This window comes from Sander vitreus, chromosome 8, assembly GCF_031162955.1.
Source record: "Sander vitreus isolate 19-12246 chromosome 8, sanVit1, whole genome shotgun sequence".
NCBI lineage: Eukaryota > Metazoa > Chordata > Actinopteri > Perciformes > Percidae > Sander > Sander vitreus.
Window position 1 is genome coordinate 25453739 of NC_135862.1, and position 22911 is coordinate 25476649.

At 41.6% G+C, this 22911-nt stretch overlaps 1 protein-coding gene across 8 annotated transcripts in view; it reads left to right on the plus strand.

The window, feature by feature from the left end:
* The window catches only part of mical3a (microtubule associated monooxygenase, calponin and LIM domain containing 3a), a 90881-nt gene that overhangs the window by 50553 nt on the left and 17417 nt on the right, over positions 1-22911 (plus strand). For 3 of the 8 annotated variants that reach the window (XM_078257641.1, XM_078257643.1, XM_078257644.1), the window contains 16 exons: positions 2471-2657; positions 3473-3567; positions 3775-3868; positions 6320-6515; positions 9712-9971; positions 10316-10408; positions 11092-11253; positions 11727-11789; positions 13115-13189; positions 13356-13469; positions 13567-13643; positions 14202-16218; positions 16772-16866; positions 18422-18595; positions 19831-19881; positions 20710-20817. In XM_078257641.1, the coding sequence (XP_078113767.1) occupies positions 2471-2657; positions 3473-3567; positions 3775-3868; positions 6320-6515; positions 9712-9971; positions 10316-10408; positions 11092-11253; positions 11727-11789; positions 13115-13189; positions 13356-13469; positions 13567-13643; positions 14202-16218; positions 16772-16866; positions 18422-18595; positions 19831-19881; positions 20710-20817 (3861 nt within the window). Of the gene's footprint in view, positions 1-2470; positions 2658-3472; positions 3568-3774; positions 3869-6319; positions 6520-9711; positions 9972-10315; positions 10409-11091; positions 11254-11726; positions 11790-13114; positions 13190-13355; positions 13470-13566; positions 13644-14201; positions 16219-16771; positions 16867-18421; positions 18596-19830; positions 19882-20709; positions 20818-22911 lie in introns of those variants that run through there. The other 5 variants (XM_078257645.1, XM_078257648.1, XM_078257642.1 and 2 more) reach the window with 5 other exon arrangements.

Here is a 22911-nt window from a genome sequence, read left to right on the forward strand (position 1 = left end):
TGCATACAATTCCACACAAAACAATTAAAGTAGTCTCTGTTTATGTAGTAAATGGACAATGGGAGACTTGCATAGCTAACCATGACCGGAAAGCAATGACTAAAACTATAATATATAATTTGAATACAGTAGGTAATAATACATGCTTTTGCTGAAAGATATGTAAATATCAACTGTAGAGTTAATATGACATTTCATCTTTAAACTTATGAACTAAAAACATATGAAGAACTAAGAAATCTTTATTTTAATAGTGCTAGCTGCCAACTCTTAGTCAGCAATTTATGCGAACGCGTTAGCATAGAACACGAGAGGGAATGACTTAACAGCTAACAGAAAATAACCGACTAATTTTGATGTTTGAGTCAAGTTCAGGGAACTTTTTATTGGCACAGGTTCCAAGATAGGAATATCATTAAGGAGAAAGGTACAGTAAAGAACATGGACGTTACATTGAATTAAAATTAGCTAAACTCAGCGAAATATGCTAGCATGTTAGCATAGAAACCCAGGTGGAATAAAGCCGACCAACAAGCTGCTCTCCAAACAAAATGTGGTCTGATAGTTTTAATTCAGAAAATAATGTGAAACATTAAAGTTCATACTAGGTTTCTAAATTGTTAAATTAACATTTTTGAAAATGTTAACTACTCTCCTCTCTCCCTATTTTTTGTGGAGCCTAAGAAAAAACCCTCACGTTTTTTTATGGAACAATGGCACCTGCCCCGAGCCCAGTCTTCTCCTGATTCTCCCCCCTCCACCTCTGACACCTTGAGACAGGTAGTCATTTCACGAATGGAAGGAATGGAGTGTGGTGATGCTAACACACTGCGCCTGCACTTGGTCTTTCATGAAGCTGAATCATCCTATGAACAAGTTGCTTAACAGGACTTACACTTATTTAAGACTTGCGTTAAAAGCCAGCTAAGCAGAAAAATTATGAAACTCATTTGCAACTTGTTAATTGTTTTCTGTAGTTGAGTGAGTCATCAGTCCTTATTACTGTGACTCTATCTGGACAGATATCAAAATATTTTTAGCTGGCGCATGCTTAAACTCAATTACAATTCTCACAGTTATGTTGCCAAGGGAGCCCCTAGTAGTTGTTTTGGATCATAATAACCGCATGGCAGCAAGTAATCTCATCTAGTTAATTCCCATGATGACAAGCACAGTTCCAATTGTGGTGGGGTAACAACTTTGCAATGCAGTAGGACTGCTAAGCGTGCTCAAATCTCATCCACAGCAATAGTTTACATGGCTTAGGTTTGCCTCCTACTACAAACTGAACTTCTTCCCCTATAGGGGATGCAATAGCGTTTTAATAGATGTAAACCTAATCTAGGTGTAGATTAATTCAGTGTTATGGATAATGGATAGTAACAAAACCGGTTTGAATGGTTCCTCCCTTCCAGCATTCTCTTTTGTTCGTATTTATTGTTTGATTAGTAATGTCACAGTGCAGTGTGAGTGCCTCTGTCTGTGTGAGTGTGTGTGTGCATGTGATTTAAAAAAATGCATCACCACTTTATTTGAGTGTGCAAGCATGTACAGTAGTCCTTATGAACAGTGATGTTACAGAAGCACAGGTTTACTTAGTAGCTGTCGTCTTTCAAAATGCTGGGATACTTGATCTCTTTTTCTGATGTCCCATATGCAGTACTTGTCTTTGTTGGCAAGTACATACAAAGTGGAACTTAGCTATTTGAGCTATATTTGGTTTTGCAGTTAGGTGGTGTTGCCAGCACATCTGACCGCTTGATCAATCCAGCATGGAAACATTGCTTTGTCACGTCTAAATGTCCTGTCAGAAACTATTGTCTGTAAGCACCTTCTTTGTTTAAGCTCTCCCACTTTTCCAACAGTTTTTTTTTTTTTTATATATATATATATATCTTTTTCTTTTTCCATCCATCATTTTCTGACATTTGTCCACATGTCTGTCTTTTTCCCTTTATGCTGTTGATAGCGCTATGTAAGGATGTACACAGGCGGAGTTAGCTCATTGGCTGAGCAGATAGCCAATCAGCTTCAGTCTCAGGAAGACCCTAAGCCCCTACCCGAAAAGAGGGATTTGGTAAGCATGCTCCCCATGCATGGGGTGGAAGGCATGTTGCTGCACAGATCAAAACCTCACTTGCCAATGAGTGTTGTTTCATACACTGCTACGTTGTTGATACATTGATGTGTTAGTTTTCTGTCACAGTTTAACATTGATCCATCTCCCTGTAGCTGTAGTGTGTGTTTGCACCACAAGTAACAGCTGTTTGGGATACTGTTGTGTTTGGTGATCATTTGCACAGTGATCAGAGATCCCCATTCCTAGTGACAAATAGCCATCGACTTGCTCTGTTGTGGTGTTGCCTTGGGTTATAAAGTAGCAATACCCAGCATACATTGACAGTGGCCTGGTGTGTGCTCTCCTCTCCTCTCCTCTCCTCAAGCTGATCAATGCTCTATCCTTCCACAGGGCTCTCTTAGAAAAGAGTTCCCCGTCAACATCGGCGGCAGTGATGTGTGCTTCTTCTGCCGAAAGCGTGTGTACGTGATGGAGCGGCTAAGCGCAGAGGGGAAGTTCTTTCATCGCAGCTGCTTTAAGTGCGAATACTGTGGCACCACACTGCGACTCTCCTCCTACGCCTTTGATGTGGAGGATGGTAAGACTAACGTTAAGTTAAACTTTTCTTCTTCTTTTTTTTTTTTCTTTTTTTTTTGATTGTCGTAAAGTTCCTAAACATCAACTGCAGCCAAAATGAACTGAACTTATCACACCACACTTCAACCTGGGCTTTACCTGGACCAAAACCATCTGATTGAAGAGCAAATGCAGTCTATTTTTGTTAAACCACTATCTAGACTCTGGCTCCCTCCAGTGGTTGTATAAGAAAAAGAGGCTGTGACAGACAAGACGACGCACACCACAATGTCCCACTCTCCAATGGACGCTAGTTCCCGGAGACACTGAGATGAATGAACTGAAATGAACACACACACTGCACCAAGTTTCATCAAGCGTGTCTATTTTTTTTTTTTTTTTTGTACAAACAAACACGTACGCCCTCACAATAATTTGAAATATGGTTGAAGCACATGAAACTTAAAAACACCTTCTGGCTTTTAAGATGGAAATCTCAAAGACACATTTACATTACCTTGACCCCAGAGCCGAGTGCAGTCTCATGATTCCATATTTGTCCTCTTTGGGACGTGTCTATTGTGCTCAAGGACAGGCAGCAGATTGTTTATTGAGACAGTAGCTGTTTTTCAGAGTTTGCCGTGGGACTAAAAACCCACTGACGGTCTGAACAGAAAGGAAGATCTTTTTTTATTGTAAATGACAAACACACAGTCTACTTATGCACAAGAGATAAAGCTTATGGACTCTCTGAGGTAAAAACTACAGAATATGCAGTGTATATATATTTTATTTATGCATTCAATTCATTGGCTGTCTGTCTCTTTTATCCTGCAGGGAAATTTTACTGCAAGCCCCACTTCTGTTACCGTCTGTCTGGCTATGCTCAGAGAAAGAGGCCTGCTCCCTCCCCTGCTCCAGTCACTGCAAAGGTACCTGCTTTTGTTCACAAGTTAAAATCCTGGAGGAAATCTGAAATTGGCTGGCATAAAAATGAAGAGATTAATTGTTTGGTTTATCTTCAAAATGCAGTGCTAAGGTGGGGCTAACATGTGGGACACAAGGGCTAACATGTGGGAATGCGGAGTAGCGTTTTGAGTAGGGGACTTTGCTGTGGTTGATGTCATCTGTCTTTGCAGGAGAACCAGGCGCCCCAAACTCCTACGACGACCGTTGATGCCCCCGGAAGGGCGATGGCAGCGGCAGCCCCCTCGGCCGAGCTCCAGCCCTCAGGTACCCCACTTTCCTCTCTTGCTGTGGTGGCTGCGCCCTGCCGTCTGGTCAGGGGCGTGGGAGTCCCGCTGCGTACCCTCTGCCGCACGCTCTCCTGGACCTGCCACCAGGTGGCACACAATCCCCTAGACTCTCCCTTCCTGTGTACCTACTGTATCTACCTCTTCTGCTGTTTCACCATCAATGTTCTGCTCAACCTCTTCTAGCATGACTCTCTTGTTCCTCCTTTCTTTTTCCTTCCTTGCCAACTAATGCCAGTGGGATTGTATAGATCTAGCCGACTGAACCTGCAGAGTGATCATGTAAATCGTGTGATTCCTTGTCTCAGTGATTGATTGATTGATTGCTTTCTTGAAGATGCAGCATTCGTTCTGTCTGTTAGCAAGCCATTGTATGCCTTTTCATTGGCCCAGGCAGTTAAGCAGCCCTCTGGCGGCATCATTTTTGGAAATGAATGGTGCATCTTCAAATTTCTTTTCTCTTGGCTTGGTAATTGAAAAGAAGAGTTGGACTGGAGTGTCATCTGGTCAGCTCTCCAGGCAGCAATTTTAACTATTCGTAACGCTCTTCTTGTTCTAATTTTATCGTAAGATGTGGCAGTAATGTGCCAGCTTTCTTACTCAAAATATCCATTAAAATTGGCAATTTGCAATACATTTATACGATCTAAGTTAATTACGTAAAGAAGATTTTTGCCTGTCTCTGTTTGAATGAAGAGCCGAGCTTTTTTTCTGTTGTGATTGTAACCTCTAGTGGCCTGTGAATGCTTTCTTTTAGCTCTACCTCCTCCTGTGTGATGTGTTTCTTTTAGAGCCTGCCTTGTGATGTGTTCCTTTCTCTCTGGAAGCTGTTTTGCACCTACAGTATCCCTCTTACTGAAACTCCCCATACTGTGATGGAAGTGCCTGTATCAGTGCTTTTGTGAGCTTTACCTTTCCCCCTCCTATCAGAGCAGCTTAAAACTGAGAGGTCTTGTAGTGCTTGAATTAGTGCCTTGTGATTGTGATTTTCACTCCTCTGTCAGACCTTCTTGGCCGCCCTGTCCTCCTGCCTCCCTCAGCCTCTAACCCCCCGACAGATTGCTGCTAAAACGCACTTGTGTTTGCCTAATAGAGTCCATCTTTGCTACATTAATTGGATTGCATATTATTGTTAAATATAATCAACAAGACTTGACAGAGCTGAACAGAACAGGCTGGTTAGATTCACAGAAAAAGAGTAACTGGAATTTAAGTAGGTGTAAGTGTAGGCCTGCTGCATTGTGTGGCAAGTGTAGCATTATACATTTAAAGTAATTACTCATAATTACTGTAGTAAAACTATAGATATACGAATAATTATTTTAGATGGTAACAAAATTAAAGAATTACTTTCAATATGAAAAATAGTGTCACGATAACAAGAAGATACACATCCTAATATTTGAGTGATTCCAATAATACAGTTAATAATGTTCATTACATTTTAAATATTTAAGATATGAGATATAGGATATGAGGTTTTCTTCACAGACATTTTCCGGCACGTTGCCTCGTTTAGAGGAAAAAAAGGAAACCATTGCAGTTGTGACCATATTCCTTATCTACACAGAATAACTAATACTGCAGTATCAAATGTCACACGGTCATTGTCACACCTATGCTTATGCTTTTTTTTTAAGCGGGATTTAGATGGGGCTCATTGACATTTTTGTCCTAATTGGAGAGCAATGTAATCTATGTTTAAGGGAGTAGACAACACATGCAGTATCATGTTTAAAATACTTATTTTGATCCATTCTATTCATATTAGTTCATATTTAAGGACAAAGACAAATTTCGGAAATAAAATACAGTTTTAAGATTTGCTTCTCAGGATGGGAAAAAGGCAAGGCACCAACCTGGTACTTATAACTGTAGTATGACAAAACTATTTTAGAGTGTTATGTGTGTTTGTTGATAGTATTTGCTGTAGGAATATAATCTAATGCAATAAATTCAGTTATAGATCTTCAATTGGTGTGTCCTTGTCAGTTTGTCCTTAAAATACAAAGTTGCTTCGGTAGAGTGGGAGTAAATGGGAACAAGTAATTTACCAACAAATGTGTATGGAAATGCACTAGTTACATTGTTGGATGTGTGACGGATTTGATGCTATTAGGCTGATGTGTTCCCATAAACGCAGTAGTTTTCACAAAAAGAGACACAGTGGATTTGGTTTGTTGCGGTTCTTTTCCACAGATAAATACAGTGAAAGTATTAATCATGCCCTTTAATTTAGCCCTGGATGGCTCCTGCACTGCAGAGGGTTACATTCTTCTCTGCTCCTCTCCTCTCTACTGTGGATTCTCAGTTGCTTTTTTTTTGTGTGTGTGTGCTCTCTTTCCTCTGCCTTCTTACCTCCAACCTGCTGCCCAACCCGATGTCACCATTTCACTTGTGGTCTTCACTTACGCTCCATCGTCAACCACAGTGCCGGAGGTCAACGGCCTGCAGGAGCCCAGCCTAGCTAAACGTCTGCGGGGAACTCCAGAGCGCATCGAGTTGGAGAACTACCGTCTGTCCCTGCAGAAGGAGGAGGAGCTGGAGGAGGTCCCTGAGGAGACACTGGCAGAACACAACCTCAGCAGTGTGCTGGACAAGGCCGCAGACGCTGACCTGGGCTCTAGGTAAGAGCATCAAAACCACGTTGATGTGCACTTTTTAAATGGCACTGTTGTTGACTGTCTTAAAGAGCCCGTATTAGGCTTTTTTTGGGGGGATTTGCCTGTCTTTTAGTGTGTTATATAGTTTTTTTGTGTATGTAATAGATATATAAAGTACAAATAAACCCATTTCACTCCAAATGGAGCTTTCTCTCCCACAGACAGCACTTTTTCTCAACTGCCTGAAAACGGCTCGCCTACATTCCTGTTTTGAAATTCCGCAATTAGTGATGTCACTGATTGAGAATGTCAGCCCAGTTTTTCATATGTGCTGCCTGAGCAAGCACAGCCTGCCCAGTGGCTAGTTTTGATTTTGGTTGACCAATCACAACGGAGTGGGCCAGCTGACCAATCGGAGCAGACTGGGCTTTTCAGGAAGGCGGGCTAAGAGCTCAGACAGAGGCACTGCAGCAATGTGCAGTATGAGAAACATAGTATGTTTTTTTTGAACATCAAAGCATGTAAACCTATTATAGTAGAGTATAATAGGGCCTCTTTAAACACTATGCATTTTTGGATTTCTAATTTGCTGAAGTTATGATATTGATTGTTGCAGCTGATTTTTTTTGTTGGTTTGTTTTTAGTGGGCCAAATAAATGTGATAGCAAACACAGTATATACAGCGGGGGAAATAAGTATTGAACGCGTCAACATTTTTCCCAGTAAATATATTTCCGATGGGGCTATTGGAATGACATTTTCACCAGATGTCAGTAACAACCCAAGTAATCCACACATACAAATAAATCAAAACATGTATGTCCACGACAAAAGTTATGTGTAATAAAGTGTAATGATAATGGGAATAAATATTGAACACATGAAGAAAAAGGGGTGGGAAGCCAATAAACCAGCTGAAATCTGTCAGTATTTAGGAAGCAATCCGGCCCCCTATTAGTTCAAATTAATATCAGCTGGATGAGTCCTAATTGATGGCCTATAAAAAGATGTCTCATTACCAAGGTGTCACTCAAGCAGCATTTCATGATGGGTAAAAGCAAAGAGCTGTCCCAAGACCTTCGCAAGCTTATTGTAGAAAAACATACGGATGGCATTGGTTACAGATGAATATCTAAACTTCTGAAAGTTCCAGTGAGCGCTGTTGGGGCCATTATCCGGAAGTGGAAAGAACATAATTTCACCATTAACCGGCCATGACCAGGTGCTCCTCGCAAGATTTCTGACAGAGGAGTCCATAGAATACTTAGAAGAGTTGTCGAAGAACTAAGGACCACTCGCGGAGATCTTCAGAAAGAGCTGGAAGAAGCAAGTACAGTTGTTTCAAAGAAAACAATTAATAATGCACTCAACCGCCATGGCCTCTATGCACACACATCACGCAAGGCACCACTGCTCAAGAAAAGGCATGTGGAAGCTTGCTTAAAGTTTGCTGCGCAACATCTGGACAAGCCAATGACATACTGGGATCTGGTCAGATGAGACCAAAATTGAACTCTTTGGCTGTCACAGCATACACCATGTTTGGAGGAGAAATGGCACTGCACATCACCCTAAAAAACATCATACCAACAGTGAAGTTTGGAGGTGGGAGCATCATGGCGTGGGGCTGTTTTTTCAGCATCTGGCACTGGCAGACTTCATATAATTGAAGGAAGGATGAATGGAGAAATGTACCGTGACATTCTTGATAAGAATCTGCTGCCATCCACCAGGATGCTGAAGATGAAACGAGGCTGGACATTTCAGCAAGACAATGATCCCAAACACACAGCCAAGGAAACTCTCAATTGGTTTCAGAGAAGGAAAATCAAGCTGCTGCAATGGGCCAGTCAATCACCCGACTTGAATCCAATTGAAAACATCTGGAAAGAAGAGGTTCATAGAAGATGCTCCCCGGAACCTTCAAGACTTGAAGACAGTTTGTGTGGAAGAATGGGCAAAAATCACAGCTGAGCAATGTGTGTGACTAGTTTCTTCATACAGGAGGTGTCTTGAAGCTGTCATTACCAACAAAGGCTTTTCTACTAAGTATTAAATACATTTCAGCAATGTGTTCAATACTTTTTCCCTGTGTCATTTCACTTTATTACACACAACTTAATTTATGGACTTATTTGTTTTGATATCTTCGTATGTGTGGATTACTTGGGTTGTTACTGACATCTGGTGAAAATTGCATTCCGATAGCCCCATCAAAAAATATCTTTACTGAGAAAAATGTTGACGTGTTAAATACTTATTTTCCCCGCTGTAAAAGGTAGCTACGTTTCAGTCAGGCAAGCTTCATCAGGCAGGGAATACATTTAGTGTTGACAGTGTGTGGGAGCTGATTTTTTATTTTTTATTTTATTTTGAACCATTACTGTATCTCCTACGCACATGTCTGTATAAAGGTGTAGAAATACCACTTCTTCTCCACACTAATACATTTTTCCCAAAAGACTTGCTGCTCAATTTTTCTGTCAATCAACGAAACAATTAATTGACTAATCGCTCAACTCTACATACCATTAGTTGAACACGTGATCATTTTCTTCGCTCTGTCTTCTCTTGTATTGTTGAGGACTGCCACTTTGGGCTGTTTTTGATGTGCATTTTTATTTATTTTTTTATACTTATTACAGGGGCGCCTAGGTAGCTCACCTGGTAGAGCGTGCACCTCATGTACACAGGCTCAGTCCTCGCCGCAGTGGCCGTGGGTTCAAATCCGACCCTCAGCCACTCCCCATCTCTCCCCTTTCATGTCTAAGCTGCCACAAAAAAAACAACTATTTATTCTAAACAAAAATCGGTTACACTTTACCTGACAGTATCTACATAAGAGTGACATGACACTGTCATGAACGTGTCATAAACATTATAAACAAGTCATAAACGTTTATGACATAACGCTTCTTTTAGTAAGTGTCATTCAGTTTTTGTCATGACAAGTTATGGTTAGGGTTCATGTGTCATGTCACTCTTATGTAGATACCTTCAAGTAAAGTGTTCCCCAAAAATCTATGATGAAAAGAGAAGAGAACTTATGGAAAATAGAAATTCTTACAGTCCTCCACAGAAAACGGAAAGTCAGACTGACAGACTGATCTTGTACAGTAGAAGTTCAAGTTGAAGTCACATTGCATTTTGCACGCTGTCTGTTTTTCCCGCGCCATTTGTTCTAACACTTTACTGGGACTCCTCCTCTGCTGTCCAACAGTAGCTCCGAGTCAGACATGGACGAGGAGGATGAGCAGGAGGATCAGGAGGAGGTGGAACAGCAACCTCTCAGCCCCTCCGATCTCGGCGGTGTTCCCTGGAAGGAGGCGGTGGAGCTCCACGCCAAACTGAGGGGCGAGGAAGAGGGCGAGGAAGAGGGCGAGGAAGAGGGCGAGGCACGGGCCGACGCAGTCAGCAGAGACGGAGAAGTAGATGAAGACGAGGAGGAAGATGAGGATGAAGATGACGAGTCGAGCGATGGTAGGTTTGTTTGTCACTCGTGGTTCCTGGGGAGACTGGAAATGTGTCCGTGGGTGGTTGGTGTACGTTAACACCCCGTCCATACTCCATGTGACCTGTGCAGAACTCCACTTTCTTTTTTATCGAAAATCTGTTTCATGTGAAGTGTCATTGTCTCAAACGTTGTTCTCCTCATCCCTCTCTCCTTCTTTCCTCCTCTTCCATCCCCTCCTCTTCATTACTTCCCCCTATGTCCACTGTGTCTGTGTCTGTGCGTGTGTTTGTGTGTGTGTGCGTGTATGTGTGTATCTGTATGTTTATTTTATTTATTTTTTGGTTGGGCCTCTGTCTCCCCTTGCTGGCAGAGGGGGATTACTGCCCCTGGGATAGAGAGCTCCAGTCAGGCCTTTGGCTGGAGAAGCACCTCACAGATGAAGAAGATGTTGGTACATTTAAAGGTAGCAGCAGAACTGCCTGTGGATGTGTTTGCAGTAACTTTGAGCGTGATATATATATATATAATCCTGGCTGGTTTTGGGCTTCTTATTTAAGGATTTTCTATGAGAGTGAGACTTTTCCTTTTTTTGTTGTCTTTGCTTTTGGTTTGTTGTTTGCGGTGTTTTTAAAAAGATTTTGTGTTCATAAGTGTGTTTCTTTTAAAGACTTAACTGTGAGTCTTATCCCATTTTAAGCTGCTGTTAACCTGTTTAATACCTCCGTTTTTGTAAATGGCTTTAATAAACTAAACTGATTAATGTCCGAGATTTTGTTCCCCCCAGGCGCTGCAGCTATGTTTTGGTATTGAGTGGCGGAATTGTTCCGTTCACCAATGGATATTATTTTCATATCTTTGAAGGTCACTTTTATTGTTTGACTTTCGTCTAGTGCATGCAGCCTCCCTGTCCCCGGCCTCTTTCGTGATTTTAATTTTTTTAATTTTTTTTTAATTTATTGCCACTGTATTCTAACTGTCCCTTTGCCTTCTCTCTTTCATTTTTGTCCTGTCTTTTTCGTCTACTACTACCCTTCTTACAAAAACTGCCTTCATCTCTCTTTTAACTGTCTCTGATTGCACACACAACTTCACCACATCACCAAAACAAAAATCAACACTACGCTGTATGCCGACACCCTCATTTAGCAAGGAACCTAAGGATCCAACAGATCCTGCAGCCTGTGGACCCTCAGGCCATCCCAGGTTTGGTGAGAACACACGTGGACTCTGAGGGAGACACGGAGGGCCAGCTGGCCTCAGCCTCCCAACTCTCCCAACCCTCTGAGCTCACGCAGGCCTCCTCTACAGGTAACCCACCCAGAGGAGCTGAACACCTGGGAATGCTTTGCTGGGCGAGTCCCAAGCTGTAGGCCTCACAGGGTTGAGGATCAGGGTGTCTCTTTTCCCCAGTGTGGCTGCTGCTGTTCTGTTTTTGTATGCGTTTGTCTGCGACAGAAGGAGCCACCTCTCCCAACTAACCCACCCGTTGTTTATAATCATGTCTGATTTTGTACGTTTTTGTCACATTGCTTTTTTTCTTTCTTGGAATGTCGTAATTTTGTGTTGAATCTCTTAATTTGCTATTCAGAGTCGCTGGGGTGAACGTAATGTTCTTCAACCACATCCCAGTGCACCTCATAACCCCCTTGTCATGTCTTTTGATTTTGTTCTGCTTTGTTCTTTTGTGTTGTGCTGTGTTCTTTCTCATGTGTCTAATTACTTTACTGTTATTTCCCTGCCATCTATCCCTCGTTGTTCCGTTTCCCCTGGTTTGAACGTAGCCCTTGCCCACAAGTCCACCCGACACGAGGCAGTGAGAGTCTGGTTGGAGTCCATGTCTGGAGGTAGCACAGACTTAAAAGGGATCATGACATCCCGTCTTAGACTCGTACTCTATCTGTCTATCAGCTGGCCTTTTCCTGGAGCATGCAGGAACGCATAAAGAGACCAGTTAACTCACAAGCATGCATGCTGTAAGGCTGTCGCTCTCAAGAGTTGTGCTCTCTTGGGTTCAAATTCCACTTCCCAAACTCTCATCTTACCCTTCCAACTTACAAAACATGTATTTTCTTTTCTTATACTCACATAGTATATTGTACTCTAATATAATGTATCCCAGATAGATGAGCCGTAAGGCTTGAAAACACTTAACACCACAGTCTGTCTTGTCCTGGTGAGTAATGTGTGAAGTATTTCACCTGGAATCTGCCATTACTGTTATTACCTTTTTAGACTAACCCATAAATGGCAGTTGCACAAAGTTCAGATATTGAAGCTGTTGAGGTATTTCATCAACTTTTTAAAAGCGTAACTGAATGTAATGAGAGCCCCACACAATACATTTGGATTCATATGCAGCACTTGTACTCTGGGTTAAAAGCTAAGACCTACTAGAATCCGATGTTCTTTCAGTATGTGCCTGTGTGCAGCCACACGGAAAAAGGCCTATCTAGTGCATATAGAAGTGATGGCTAATGTAATAATTTTTTAAAACTGCATGAATTAACTGTGTGGGTCATTTCTACGTTCAGTTTTTGTTAGAAAACATAGTCTCTCCCACCAAATGTTGTTTAAATGAGGGATTATTATTATTATATTGTTATTATTATTATTAATATTATTATTATTATTATTGCTTTTCACTTAACCAATGTCATTAACATTTGGGTTGTGCTTTTGCTTTGTTTAAATGTCATCCATTTTCTCATTTAAAAATGGATAGCTGCATGTATCTATTCACTAATGCTACTCTGTGCCCAACCTTTGTTCACATTGTTTGACTGACTTATATTATTTCATGTATGCTTTTCTTGCCACAAAACTTTTCTCAAAGCTGTCCTCAGAAAGAAATAATAGATTTTGGCTTTGAAGCCTTTTCATCCTTTTCCAACCTTTTTAATTTTTTCCTATAAACGCGCTCCACTCTTCAAAACTGGGTTTGATATATTTTTTCATTAAGCAATCTTTGAACTCTGGTGCTCTTTTCTTTTTTTAAGTTCTTCTTTTTTTCTTTTATTTTTTTTTTTCTTTACATATTTAGCCTGAAGCGAGATTTTCTGAGAAATTTTCAGTTGAGGTTAGGAAGTTGAAAAAGGTTCTGGCTCTGTTGTCTGAACAGAGAATTTGTCAGCTAGTTGATTCACTTTTTGCCATTAATTTGTCATGCCAGAGCCCTGTGAGGATGGAGATCTGGAAGCAGAAGCAGACAGTCCGGATATGGAGCCTGGTACAGAGATGGATCAGGGTGAGCAGTCATAATACAACTAATAATAATGCATCCATCAATTCTTTCACAACATTTTTTGGTTCACAAATAACTATAATAATAAATAATAAAAAGAATATAAATTATTAACGTTATAAAGCTGTTTAACAATTAAATATTTCATAATGTTATTTTGAAATTCCAGATGACATCCCTTCAGATGCAGAAGCTGAGGCTCATTTGCATCAGTCAGATCGTGCCGTAGAGCTTCCCGAGGAAGACAAGAAATCAGAAAGTCTGAGAATGTCCTCCAGTATTGGTACATGCCCCTAATAATAACTCCTCTAAATTGATCACTCAGCAATATTTTTACATAAAAGAAAAACTAGTACCATTTTTGTCATTTGTGCATTCAGAACCATCCAGCATCAGCCCCATGCAGAAAGATGTTGTTCTTTCCCCACTCAATCCATCTCCAGAGCCTGAATCACAGGTGAGATAATCCCACACCAGTGGTGGAAGAAGAATTCAGATCCTTTACTCAAGTAAAAAGACTAACACCACACAAGTTACAAGTACAAGTTCTGCATGAAGAATGTTACTTACACAAAATTATGTAATTATCATCAGGAAAATGTAGTTAAAGTATTAAAAATAGAAGTACTCAATGCAGAAAATTCCTCACATTTTAGAAACTGGAAATGATGAAAACAGTTCTGTCCATCAACTAAGTGTTTTAACGTCTAGCCTTTTAAGCTGTACTTGTAGTTGGGTAGTTTTAATTTACAATAAAACATTGTGTTTTATAAACTACATGTGTTTTGTGCGCAAAAATCCCAATTTGTAAAGTAACTAGTAACTAAAGAAGTCAGATTAATGTAGTGGAGTAAAAAGTGGCATAAAAAGAAAAGACTTAAGTAAAGTACAAGTATCTCAAATTTGTACTTAAGTATAGTTATTGAGTAAATGTACTTAGTTACTTTTCATCACTGTCCCAAGGTATGTGATGCTAACTTTGACTAAATCTGGATCTTCTCTGTTTCTTTTCCAGATAACTCTGGTGATGTCTCCTGGCACCCGCTTTTTCCCAGAACCATTCATACCAGAGGAAAGGAAGGCTGAGAGGACATCTCTCTCTCCAGCCGCCGAGAGCCCTCTGTTCCCTTCACCTGCACCAGTCCGCGATCCTTCCTCCGTCCCTTCTCCTACTCTTGCTCCCTCCCCTGTCAATGTCCCTGCCTCATATCCCCCCAGTTCACTCACCAAATCATCACCAGTCATCGAGTCACCCGTCAGATCCCCTGCCAAGTCACCTGTTGGCTCCCCGATCCGCTCTCAGCCCACCCCCTTACCAGAGACTTGCACACCTATATCTCCCGTCTACCCTCACCGCTCTATTTGCCCTCTCACAGGCAACTCCCTCTCCCCAATCTGTGCTCGGCCTTTGCTCTGCCAGGAACCCTCGTCACCCCTCGCCTCTGACTCTCCGGTCAGAACTCAGCCTGTCCCTGCGGTCACTTCCACGCCCATGACCAAAACAGACAAGGGCCCGCCCGAGCCTTCAAATTCTGTAGATTCCTCAACAGAGGAAACTCCATCTAAAAAGACAGATATCATTGAGGAATTTTGGTTAAAGAGTGCCGAGATCAGAAAGAGCCTCGGTTTGACTCCTTTGGACCGCAGTAGTAAGATCTTAGAGAGGAGTGTTGTCACGGCTCCAGTGCAGGACACCACCCCTGTTAAGACACAGTCTCCAGACGTTTTGGAGGAACAGAAGCCTGCCTTCACTGGCCGCACTGTCATCCGCAGACTCAACATAACTCTTGAGGGTCAGGTCATTACCCCCATTGCTCTTGCGGAGCCCAAGAGTAATGGCTCTGATAAGAGGGACCTGAGCAGCAGCTCTGGCCTGGGGTTGAACGGGAGCATGGCCACGAGCCAGACAGCAAACAGTGACAGCTATAACACGTCCGATTCCACCATGCTTACCCCGCCCTCCAGCCCGCCCCCACCTGTGCCTGCTAATCAGTCTCCTGCTGTGTTCCGGCAGCAGAGACACCAGGTGTCTTGGAGCAACGGGATAGAAAAACCTCTACCTGAGCGTGCCAAAGAGCCAGCAAAAGTCAAGAGTCCTGTTCCTGCACCGAGGACCCAGCTGAGCCCCGTGTCCGCACCCAAACCCGCACCCAGGAAAGTCTACTCACCCCAGGCAGATCCAGAATCAACTCCAGTGGTTGTCATGAGGGAGAAGAAGAAGCCACGGCCGCAGGAGGTGAGGAAGTCGTTTGTGGAGACGGTGGAGGAGATTCCGTTTGCCGATGACGTGGAAGAGGCCTATGATGAGCGGACACCAGAAACGAGCATGAACCGGTACTATACTCCGCCCACCAGCAAGCCCAGCAGGTACAGACCTCCCCTACATCTGGCTCTAGCAATGGAAAATGGTAAACCAAGTATCCATGTCAACCAAGCCTCTAAGACCGAGAGGGCAACTCAGTTCTCCCCAGAGGCCAAAGAGATCGCTGAGGAGAGAATGAAGGCCAGAGAAAAGTCAGTCAAGAGCCAGGCTCTGAAAGACGCCATGGCCAAGCAGCTCAACAAAATGAAAGAATCTGACATACACAAGGGTGCCTTACCTAAAACGGCCTGGAGCGTAACCCCAGATGCTGTCGGAAAAAGTAAAAAGTCAGCCGGGTCTCCGAAGACATCAGCCGTGAAAGCTCTGGAGTCAAAGAAGGCCGATATTTTACCTGAGCGTTTCTTCAGCAGCAACAAGAGTCTGGACAGCTCGGTGGCTTCGTCAGACGGCTCCTCTACGAGTAAGAGCAAGAAACGAAGTTCCCTCTTCTCGCCGCGCAAGAATAAGAAGGAGAAAAAGGCCAAGAATGACAGCAGCAGGCTCTCCGGCACAGACGAGACACCGCCCAAACACAAGTCGCTGTGGAAGGCCGTCTTCTCAGGGTACAAGAAGGACAAAAAGAAGAAGGATGATAAATCATGTCCAAGCACGCCGTCCTCCAGTTCTACCACTCAGGACTCTGGGAAGAAGAAAACCTCACCATCATCAGGTAAGAAAGGTGATCCAGGGCCATTTTGAATGTAATACTTGTTTGTTACATTTCGAGAAAAAACAAAACAAAAAAAACCGGTAACCTTTACCTGAAGGTATCCAGTGTTTCCCACATATAGACTAATTCGTGGCAGTGCACCACAGAATCAACACCGTCCGCCACATATTGCGTTTCGTTATTCATTTTTTTCTTCATTTTTTTAACGCTATTAAAACACGCAGCGTATTCATTCAGCTGCATTTCCTTTCCCTGCTCTCCCTCCGTCTCTCTGTCACTAATGCGTCTCTCTCTCTCTCTCTCTCTCTCTCTCTCTCTCTCTCTCTCTCTCTCTCTCTCTCTCTCTCTCTCTCACACTCACTCTCACACTCACACACACACACAGCCCCTCCCCTCGGTGCACACCACATCTGTCCCCCCTCGCCACCACAAATTGCTTTCTACTGAGGGAAACACTAGTATCTATATAAGAGTGACATGACACTGTCATGAACACATGACACATGAACCCTATAACCAAAAAAAAACCTGTCTTTATTATTGTTTGTTACAGACTTGAAATCCCGCAGAAACTTGAGCTTCTCTGAGGAATCCGACCTGTCCTGTGATGATGTTCTGGAGAGGTCCTCCCAGAAGTCAAAGGCAGATGTGAGTAACAGTAGACACAATTAGGAACGTCCCATCTTCACCGCAAAGGTATTTAGACGTGCGTAGCCTCGCAAAGCCAGCCTGAGCTCATTTTTGAGAAGCCATTTTAGTCTGTGGACACCAGCTGCTCTGAGCCGCAGCCAGGTGACTCACCACCTCTCGGAAATGCTGAACCTTTTGAGCAGCAGCATCTCTGCCGTTGTAGATATAGTGAAGCGTGATATCATATATTTCATCTCCGATTTATTCAGAAGCTGGTGCGCCCTCACTTTTTCCAGTTTGAAAATTGGAAGCAAACACCAAAGACTCAAGCAGGTGTCGTGTTCATCCAGTTAGGTGTAAACTAGGGCTGCACAATATATCGGGTTTTTGTGTATCGCCATCGCAATATCAACTGGTGAAATAAACACATCCCGAAAGACACTCTGAGAGAGTTAGTAGAAATATAATATCAGCAGAAAATGCTTTAAACACTTTAAAATGTCATTTGTCGTTTGTTTTAAATTCAACATTTGTTGTATTTTAGAAGAATACTGAAAGCAGCAGAAAGGCAGTACTGAGTACTAGGGCTGCACGATATGAGGAAAATATACGATATTACTTGCGATAAATAAAGAGATATTAAAGTGTACTCAGTTCTGCATTTCTGCTGCTTTCAGTATTCTGCTAAAATACAACAAATTGCTTGTTGAACTAAAGACAAATGAAAGGAAATCATTTCCAACCTGCTTTTATTGAAGAAATTGAACATTGAATTGAATGTATAAGGCACCACTAAAAAAGAATGACTCTTTTTAAAGTGTTATTTCCTGCTGATATTTTCTTTCAACTAACACCAAAAAATCTCTTGAATCTTATCTCGCGATATGTATATTCAGGGTTCATACGTTTGAAAAAAAAACTGGAAAAGTTATGTAATTTGAAAAATGCAAATTCCAGGCCTGGAAAGGTTTTGGAAAAATAAAAAGACCCAGAAAGTTTTGGAAAAGTCATGGAATTGTGTTTAATTTACGAATCCCACTATGAACCACATACATTGTTAATTGTTAAACCTCTGAGGGTAAACTTTAACACAGATTTTTATTCTTATGGTATAATGTTGACTGACATTTTCAGGAATACATAGTCATGGAAATTTGCCAAAAAGTCATGGAAAGGTATTGGTTAAAATAAGTATGAACCCTGTATATTGCGCCAGTTAATATTGCAATAGCGATTAAAAAAAAAAAATAAAAAAAAACGATATATTGTGCAGCCCTACTGAGTACAGTCTAATATCTGTTTATTTATCGCAAGTAATATCATTATCGTGATATTCAGCAGCGTTCTCTCATTTTGCATATTTTCCTCATGTCGTGCAGCCCTAGTGTAAAGAACAACGACACAAGCATGTCTTTCCCTGCCAGGTGTGCCTGTTACCAGACTGAATGGAACTACTTCTGCGGACAGGCTTAGCGAGGCTAGACGTCACATCTATTGCATCCATTTCTGTTTTACTTTCTTTAAAATGAAACAAAAACACTCTTTTCTTTTAAATAATTTCTTCCACTCCCAGCAGCACACGGACATCTTTGACCTAGTATCAGGCATGCAGAAGGAAGCGATTGAGGAGAAACTGGAGAAGCAGAGAAGGAGGGAGTTAAAGGAAAGGAAGAGGGTGAAAGAGAGGCATAAAGAGAGAGAGCGGGAAAAAGAGGTTGATCGAGAAAAGGAGAAAAACGATGAGGAGGTATTGTGCAGATGGGCGTTAAATGATTTTGAATTTCACCTAAACATAATTTTGTAAATAGGCAAATGTATAAAGATAATATTCTACTAACGTTAAGTTCACAAAGCTTGCATGAATATATTATACTTTATTCATCCTTTTTTAAAGTAGTGTTGGAATACAGAGTGTACTTGCCCTCAGGTGATCTCAGAGCAAATCATGCAACCAAATGATGATTAAAAAAAAAAAAAAACATTTTCATGGTCTCCAGCACCACAAAATGACATGTTAAATGCACATCATAATGATATCCATGAGCAAAATTACTAAATGAGTGAATTCTTTAAAAGACTGGATTCATGAAATATGCAGGTGGCATATTAGGACTATGCAGAAATCCAGCACACAATACCCATATTTCTATCATATGAGTTCTTTATTTGAATCCATTTGCATTCATTGTTAGCTGAAATTCAAAATGATTGTCTTCGCTGCTGCTCTCTCTCTCTGTGTGTGTGTGTGTGTGTGTGTGTGTGTGTGTGTGTGTATGTGTGTGTTGGTTTAGATAGATACAGCCGAGTTCAGGGCCAGAGGCATGAATTTAATAACCATTGTAAACACATTTAAAAAAAAGAAAAAAATTCCAAAAGCTTCCATTTTGTTTTCTTCGACTTTGACGACATATATATAAAGAATTGACTTTTTTTTTATCCTTCATTCAATATTGATCTGAATTTGGACTTTCTGCAGCTCCAGTAACAGGAGGTTAAAGCTGCATCATGCCTGCCAGGCCGTGCCTAATTGAATAAGAGCCCACAGGATTCAAGTAGACTAGTCTCTAGTGACTGTTGTGGTAGTTTCTGTGAGTGTAGTTTCTGTGAGTGTATTAGATATATTTCCGTAGAAATCATTGGAGACTGAAAATAACAGATCTGTTTTACTGCTTTCTGGTAAGACGGGTCTCTAAAGTCCTTGGTCTTAGAATCTGGGAAATCAGTTCTCTTACATTGTGATTTGTAATTGATGTTTTGTCCGACTCATTTCTGATTAACATAGATGAATAAGATGTCGCTGCACCTTGCCATTTTTGTGTTGGTGTGGGATTATTAACCTTGCCTGTTTTGATTGTACCAGCTAAATTATTACTTTTTTAGTTTTGTTTTTGACCGATTTAACATAATCATTAACCCATTTAAACATATCATCTGTATCATGTTTGTTTCCTCCCCTGTTTTTTTTGTTTTGTCTTCCCCAAGTCTGTTTATGTCCCTCACGCACTGGCGTTCAAGAGATCGTACGCCACAAAGGTAGTATTACATATGTTCCCATTGATAACCTCCCCCCCCCTCCCCTCTCCCCTCTCCCCTCAGCGCATGTGCCAGTTTACTGTCATAACTCCTCATGGGCATCTGGCCTAAAACTAACCGTCCTCTCTGGAAGCATGTGACAGTCGGAACGCAGGGCACTCACTCACTGCTGGATATCCACTCTGTTAAAACATGACTTTTCCAATAGCGCTCACTTTTCTGGTCACACTGATACCTCTGCATCTCGTGATATCAAGGGCTGTTCCTCTCTGACTGGTATTATATTAACCTGCCTGTCACTGCGGCACTGTTTTTTTTTTTGTTTTTTTTACTCCAGTGTGGGTACTGGAATAACTTTGACTTTATCCTTCAGTGCTATTCTCTCTTTCTCCTGATTCATGCCAGCTTGTTATGTCCTCAAAAGTCAGCTAAGGGGCAAAGATTCCCTGCTTATTCCCATACTGTATTGCCTATTATTACGGAAGATTTTAAAATGAGGAGGATCATAAATGTGAGAGCTGCAGTGTAGTTGATATGTGTGTCACATTGTGTTCTTAGTTATTTTATGTAACCATACTTTGAGATTGCAATGTACAGGCCTAGAAAAAGCCTGTAGATAGTGTGGAGTGAAGTTTTGAAATAGCCCAAGCTAGATTACATTCTGCTAGTCAATGTTGTCCCTTCACCTTCCACAAGCTCTAATAAGAATTTCCCCCCCTCCTCTCCTGTTCAGTTTTTCTGAAGGGCCAGGGCCCCATGGAGTCAACTACACATATTAGCAGCGAGTGATGGAGACTTCTCTGACCCGTGTTTCTGTTATTACACCAGAAAACCTACACAGAGGAAGAGCTGAATGCCAAGCTGACACGAAGAGTCCAGAAAGCTGCACGACGACAAGCCAAGCAGGAGGAACTCAAGAGGCTGCACAGAGCCCAGGTAACTGATCCTCTGACTTTTCCTCCATCACCACTGTGAGGTGGACATTTGTGGTTTTGAGTGAAATGTCACTTCAACTATTGGATGGAGTGCCATGCAATCTGGTACCGACATTCATGTCCTCTTGTGGGTGAATTGTAATTAGGGCTGGGTTTTGTCCAAAGAATATCGATACCAATACTGTGACTTCGATACCAGTTTCTAAACGCTGCTACTTCTTTTTTTTTTTTATACCTATTTTTTAAAACAAAAGGAAATTACAACATTACACATTACGGCACCAGTATTTTAATATATTTTTCAGCTCCTACTACGTGAGCCCGTCTCTGTGCGTAATGTGGAGTTTTTCCTGCATGCCTCTACGACGTGTAACGTAAGACAGCCAATCACCAGCGTCATCAGAACTTGGTAATAGCATGCTGCGAGCTTATTGGCTCACTGACTCTGATGAGATTTACTCCTTAGGTATTGAATGACGAGGCATTTTTCGATACTCAATACTTTAGAGGCCATTTGGTCGGTGCTTAAAAAGTATTGAATTCGGTACCCAGCCCTAATTGTAATAAGTTTGGTGATCCAACTAACGTTTCCCTTTTAGCACCGTCATCAAGACACATTTTTAGTTTTCAGTTTGTTTGTGTTGAAAGAAGTTTATATGCATTGTTTTGTGTTGGTTTACTTATGGTGTTTGGGTGCTGAAAAGCTCTTCCAAACAGTTAGACAAGGGGTGTTTTCATTCAACCATTGCTCATGTTGTGCATGTCAAACTGTTTAAAAATGAAGTGGGACATACACACATGTCTGGTAGTGGTATACTAGAGTAGGTTGCATTAGTGTTGTTGTCACAGTTACTCAGTGTTGTCCTGTTGTTCTTGTTTTTACCTGACCATATGGCCACTCTAATGTGACTCAACCCTCTTGGAGTGCGGCCAAATTCATCCTTTGATTAGGAAATCCACTGTGATTGATGTTGTAACTCTGCCGTCAGGCTTCCAGTCCACTGACTCAGCACTAAGCCACAGCTAAAGTCTCTGCTCCTGGAGCTGTGGTTTGCTGGCGTGAATTTTGCTTCCTTTTAGTGGCTATTTGCAGAACCCAAACCATGCTTCTGGTTTTTTGCTGCATGGCACTGATAAAGTTCAGCACTGACAGAGGAAGTAAGAGTCTGAAGGGGGAAGAAAAACATTCAAATTAAGATATTTCTGATTACTTTTTATACATCTCTCATTCCTAACCCTTAACATCACTTTACTCATATAGAACCCATGTCATTAATCAAATCCTACTCAGTCATGTTCACCTCAAATATCATTCATCATGGGCCACATATGCATCTACTGCATATTGCATCTATCCAAAAGGAAGGGATATATGTCTGTCTGTCCGTCCGTCTGTCCAGCTGACCCGCATGTGCAAAAGCACAATAACAAAGACGTCACACGCAGCACGCTGAACGTGACACGTTCAATATTGATAAACTGTGAATAAAACTAAGCGAACGCACAATAAAGATTGGAGAAAAAAAATTTTTTTTAAATGAAGCGACCGCTCAGGACTTCACGGCTCTCAGTCAAGCATGTTGTCCGCAGTGGGCTACTGGTGATTATTACGACTCTTTGGAAAACATTTTACTGTGTGTTTCTGTTTCTGTGTGTAGCTTTACAACCCAAACTCTTCTTAACTTCCTTAAACAAGCAAGAGCAGTGTAAGTTGTCATACTGTCTTATAACACTAATACCATTGACGTAATAATCTGTGATGACTTCCCGTCTGTAACAACAGCAGGGCAGTTGAGTACTTGTTATCTAAAACAGTTGTGAAGTGAGGATGACGTTGTCAGTAGGCACCTGTGCTTTATCGTCAGATGATGATACCATATTTTTGATAACCTCTTATGTGAAATCAGTTTGCCTAAAATGACAAAATGATAGGTTTTGGCGAGGCTAGATTAACTGAAATGTTCAATATAATAATATAATGATTTGGGGGCCCCAGGCAAACGGCGTCTTGCTTTACTTTTCACTATTTCTCCAACTGGGAATGTTGGTATTGGCGGTGTTAGAAGAAGAAGTGCTCAAAACCTTTTTTCGGAAG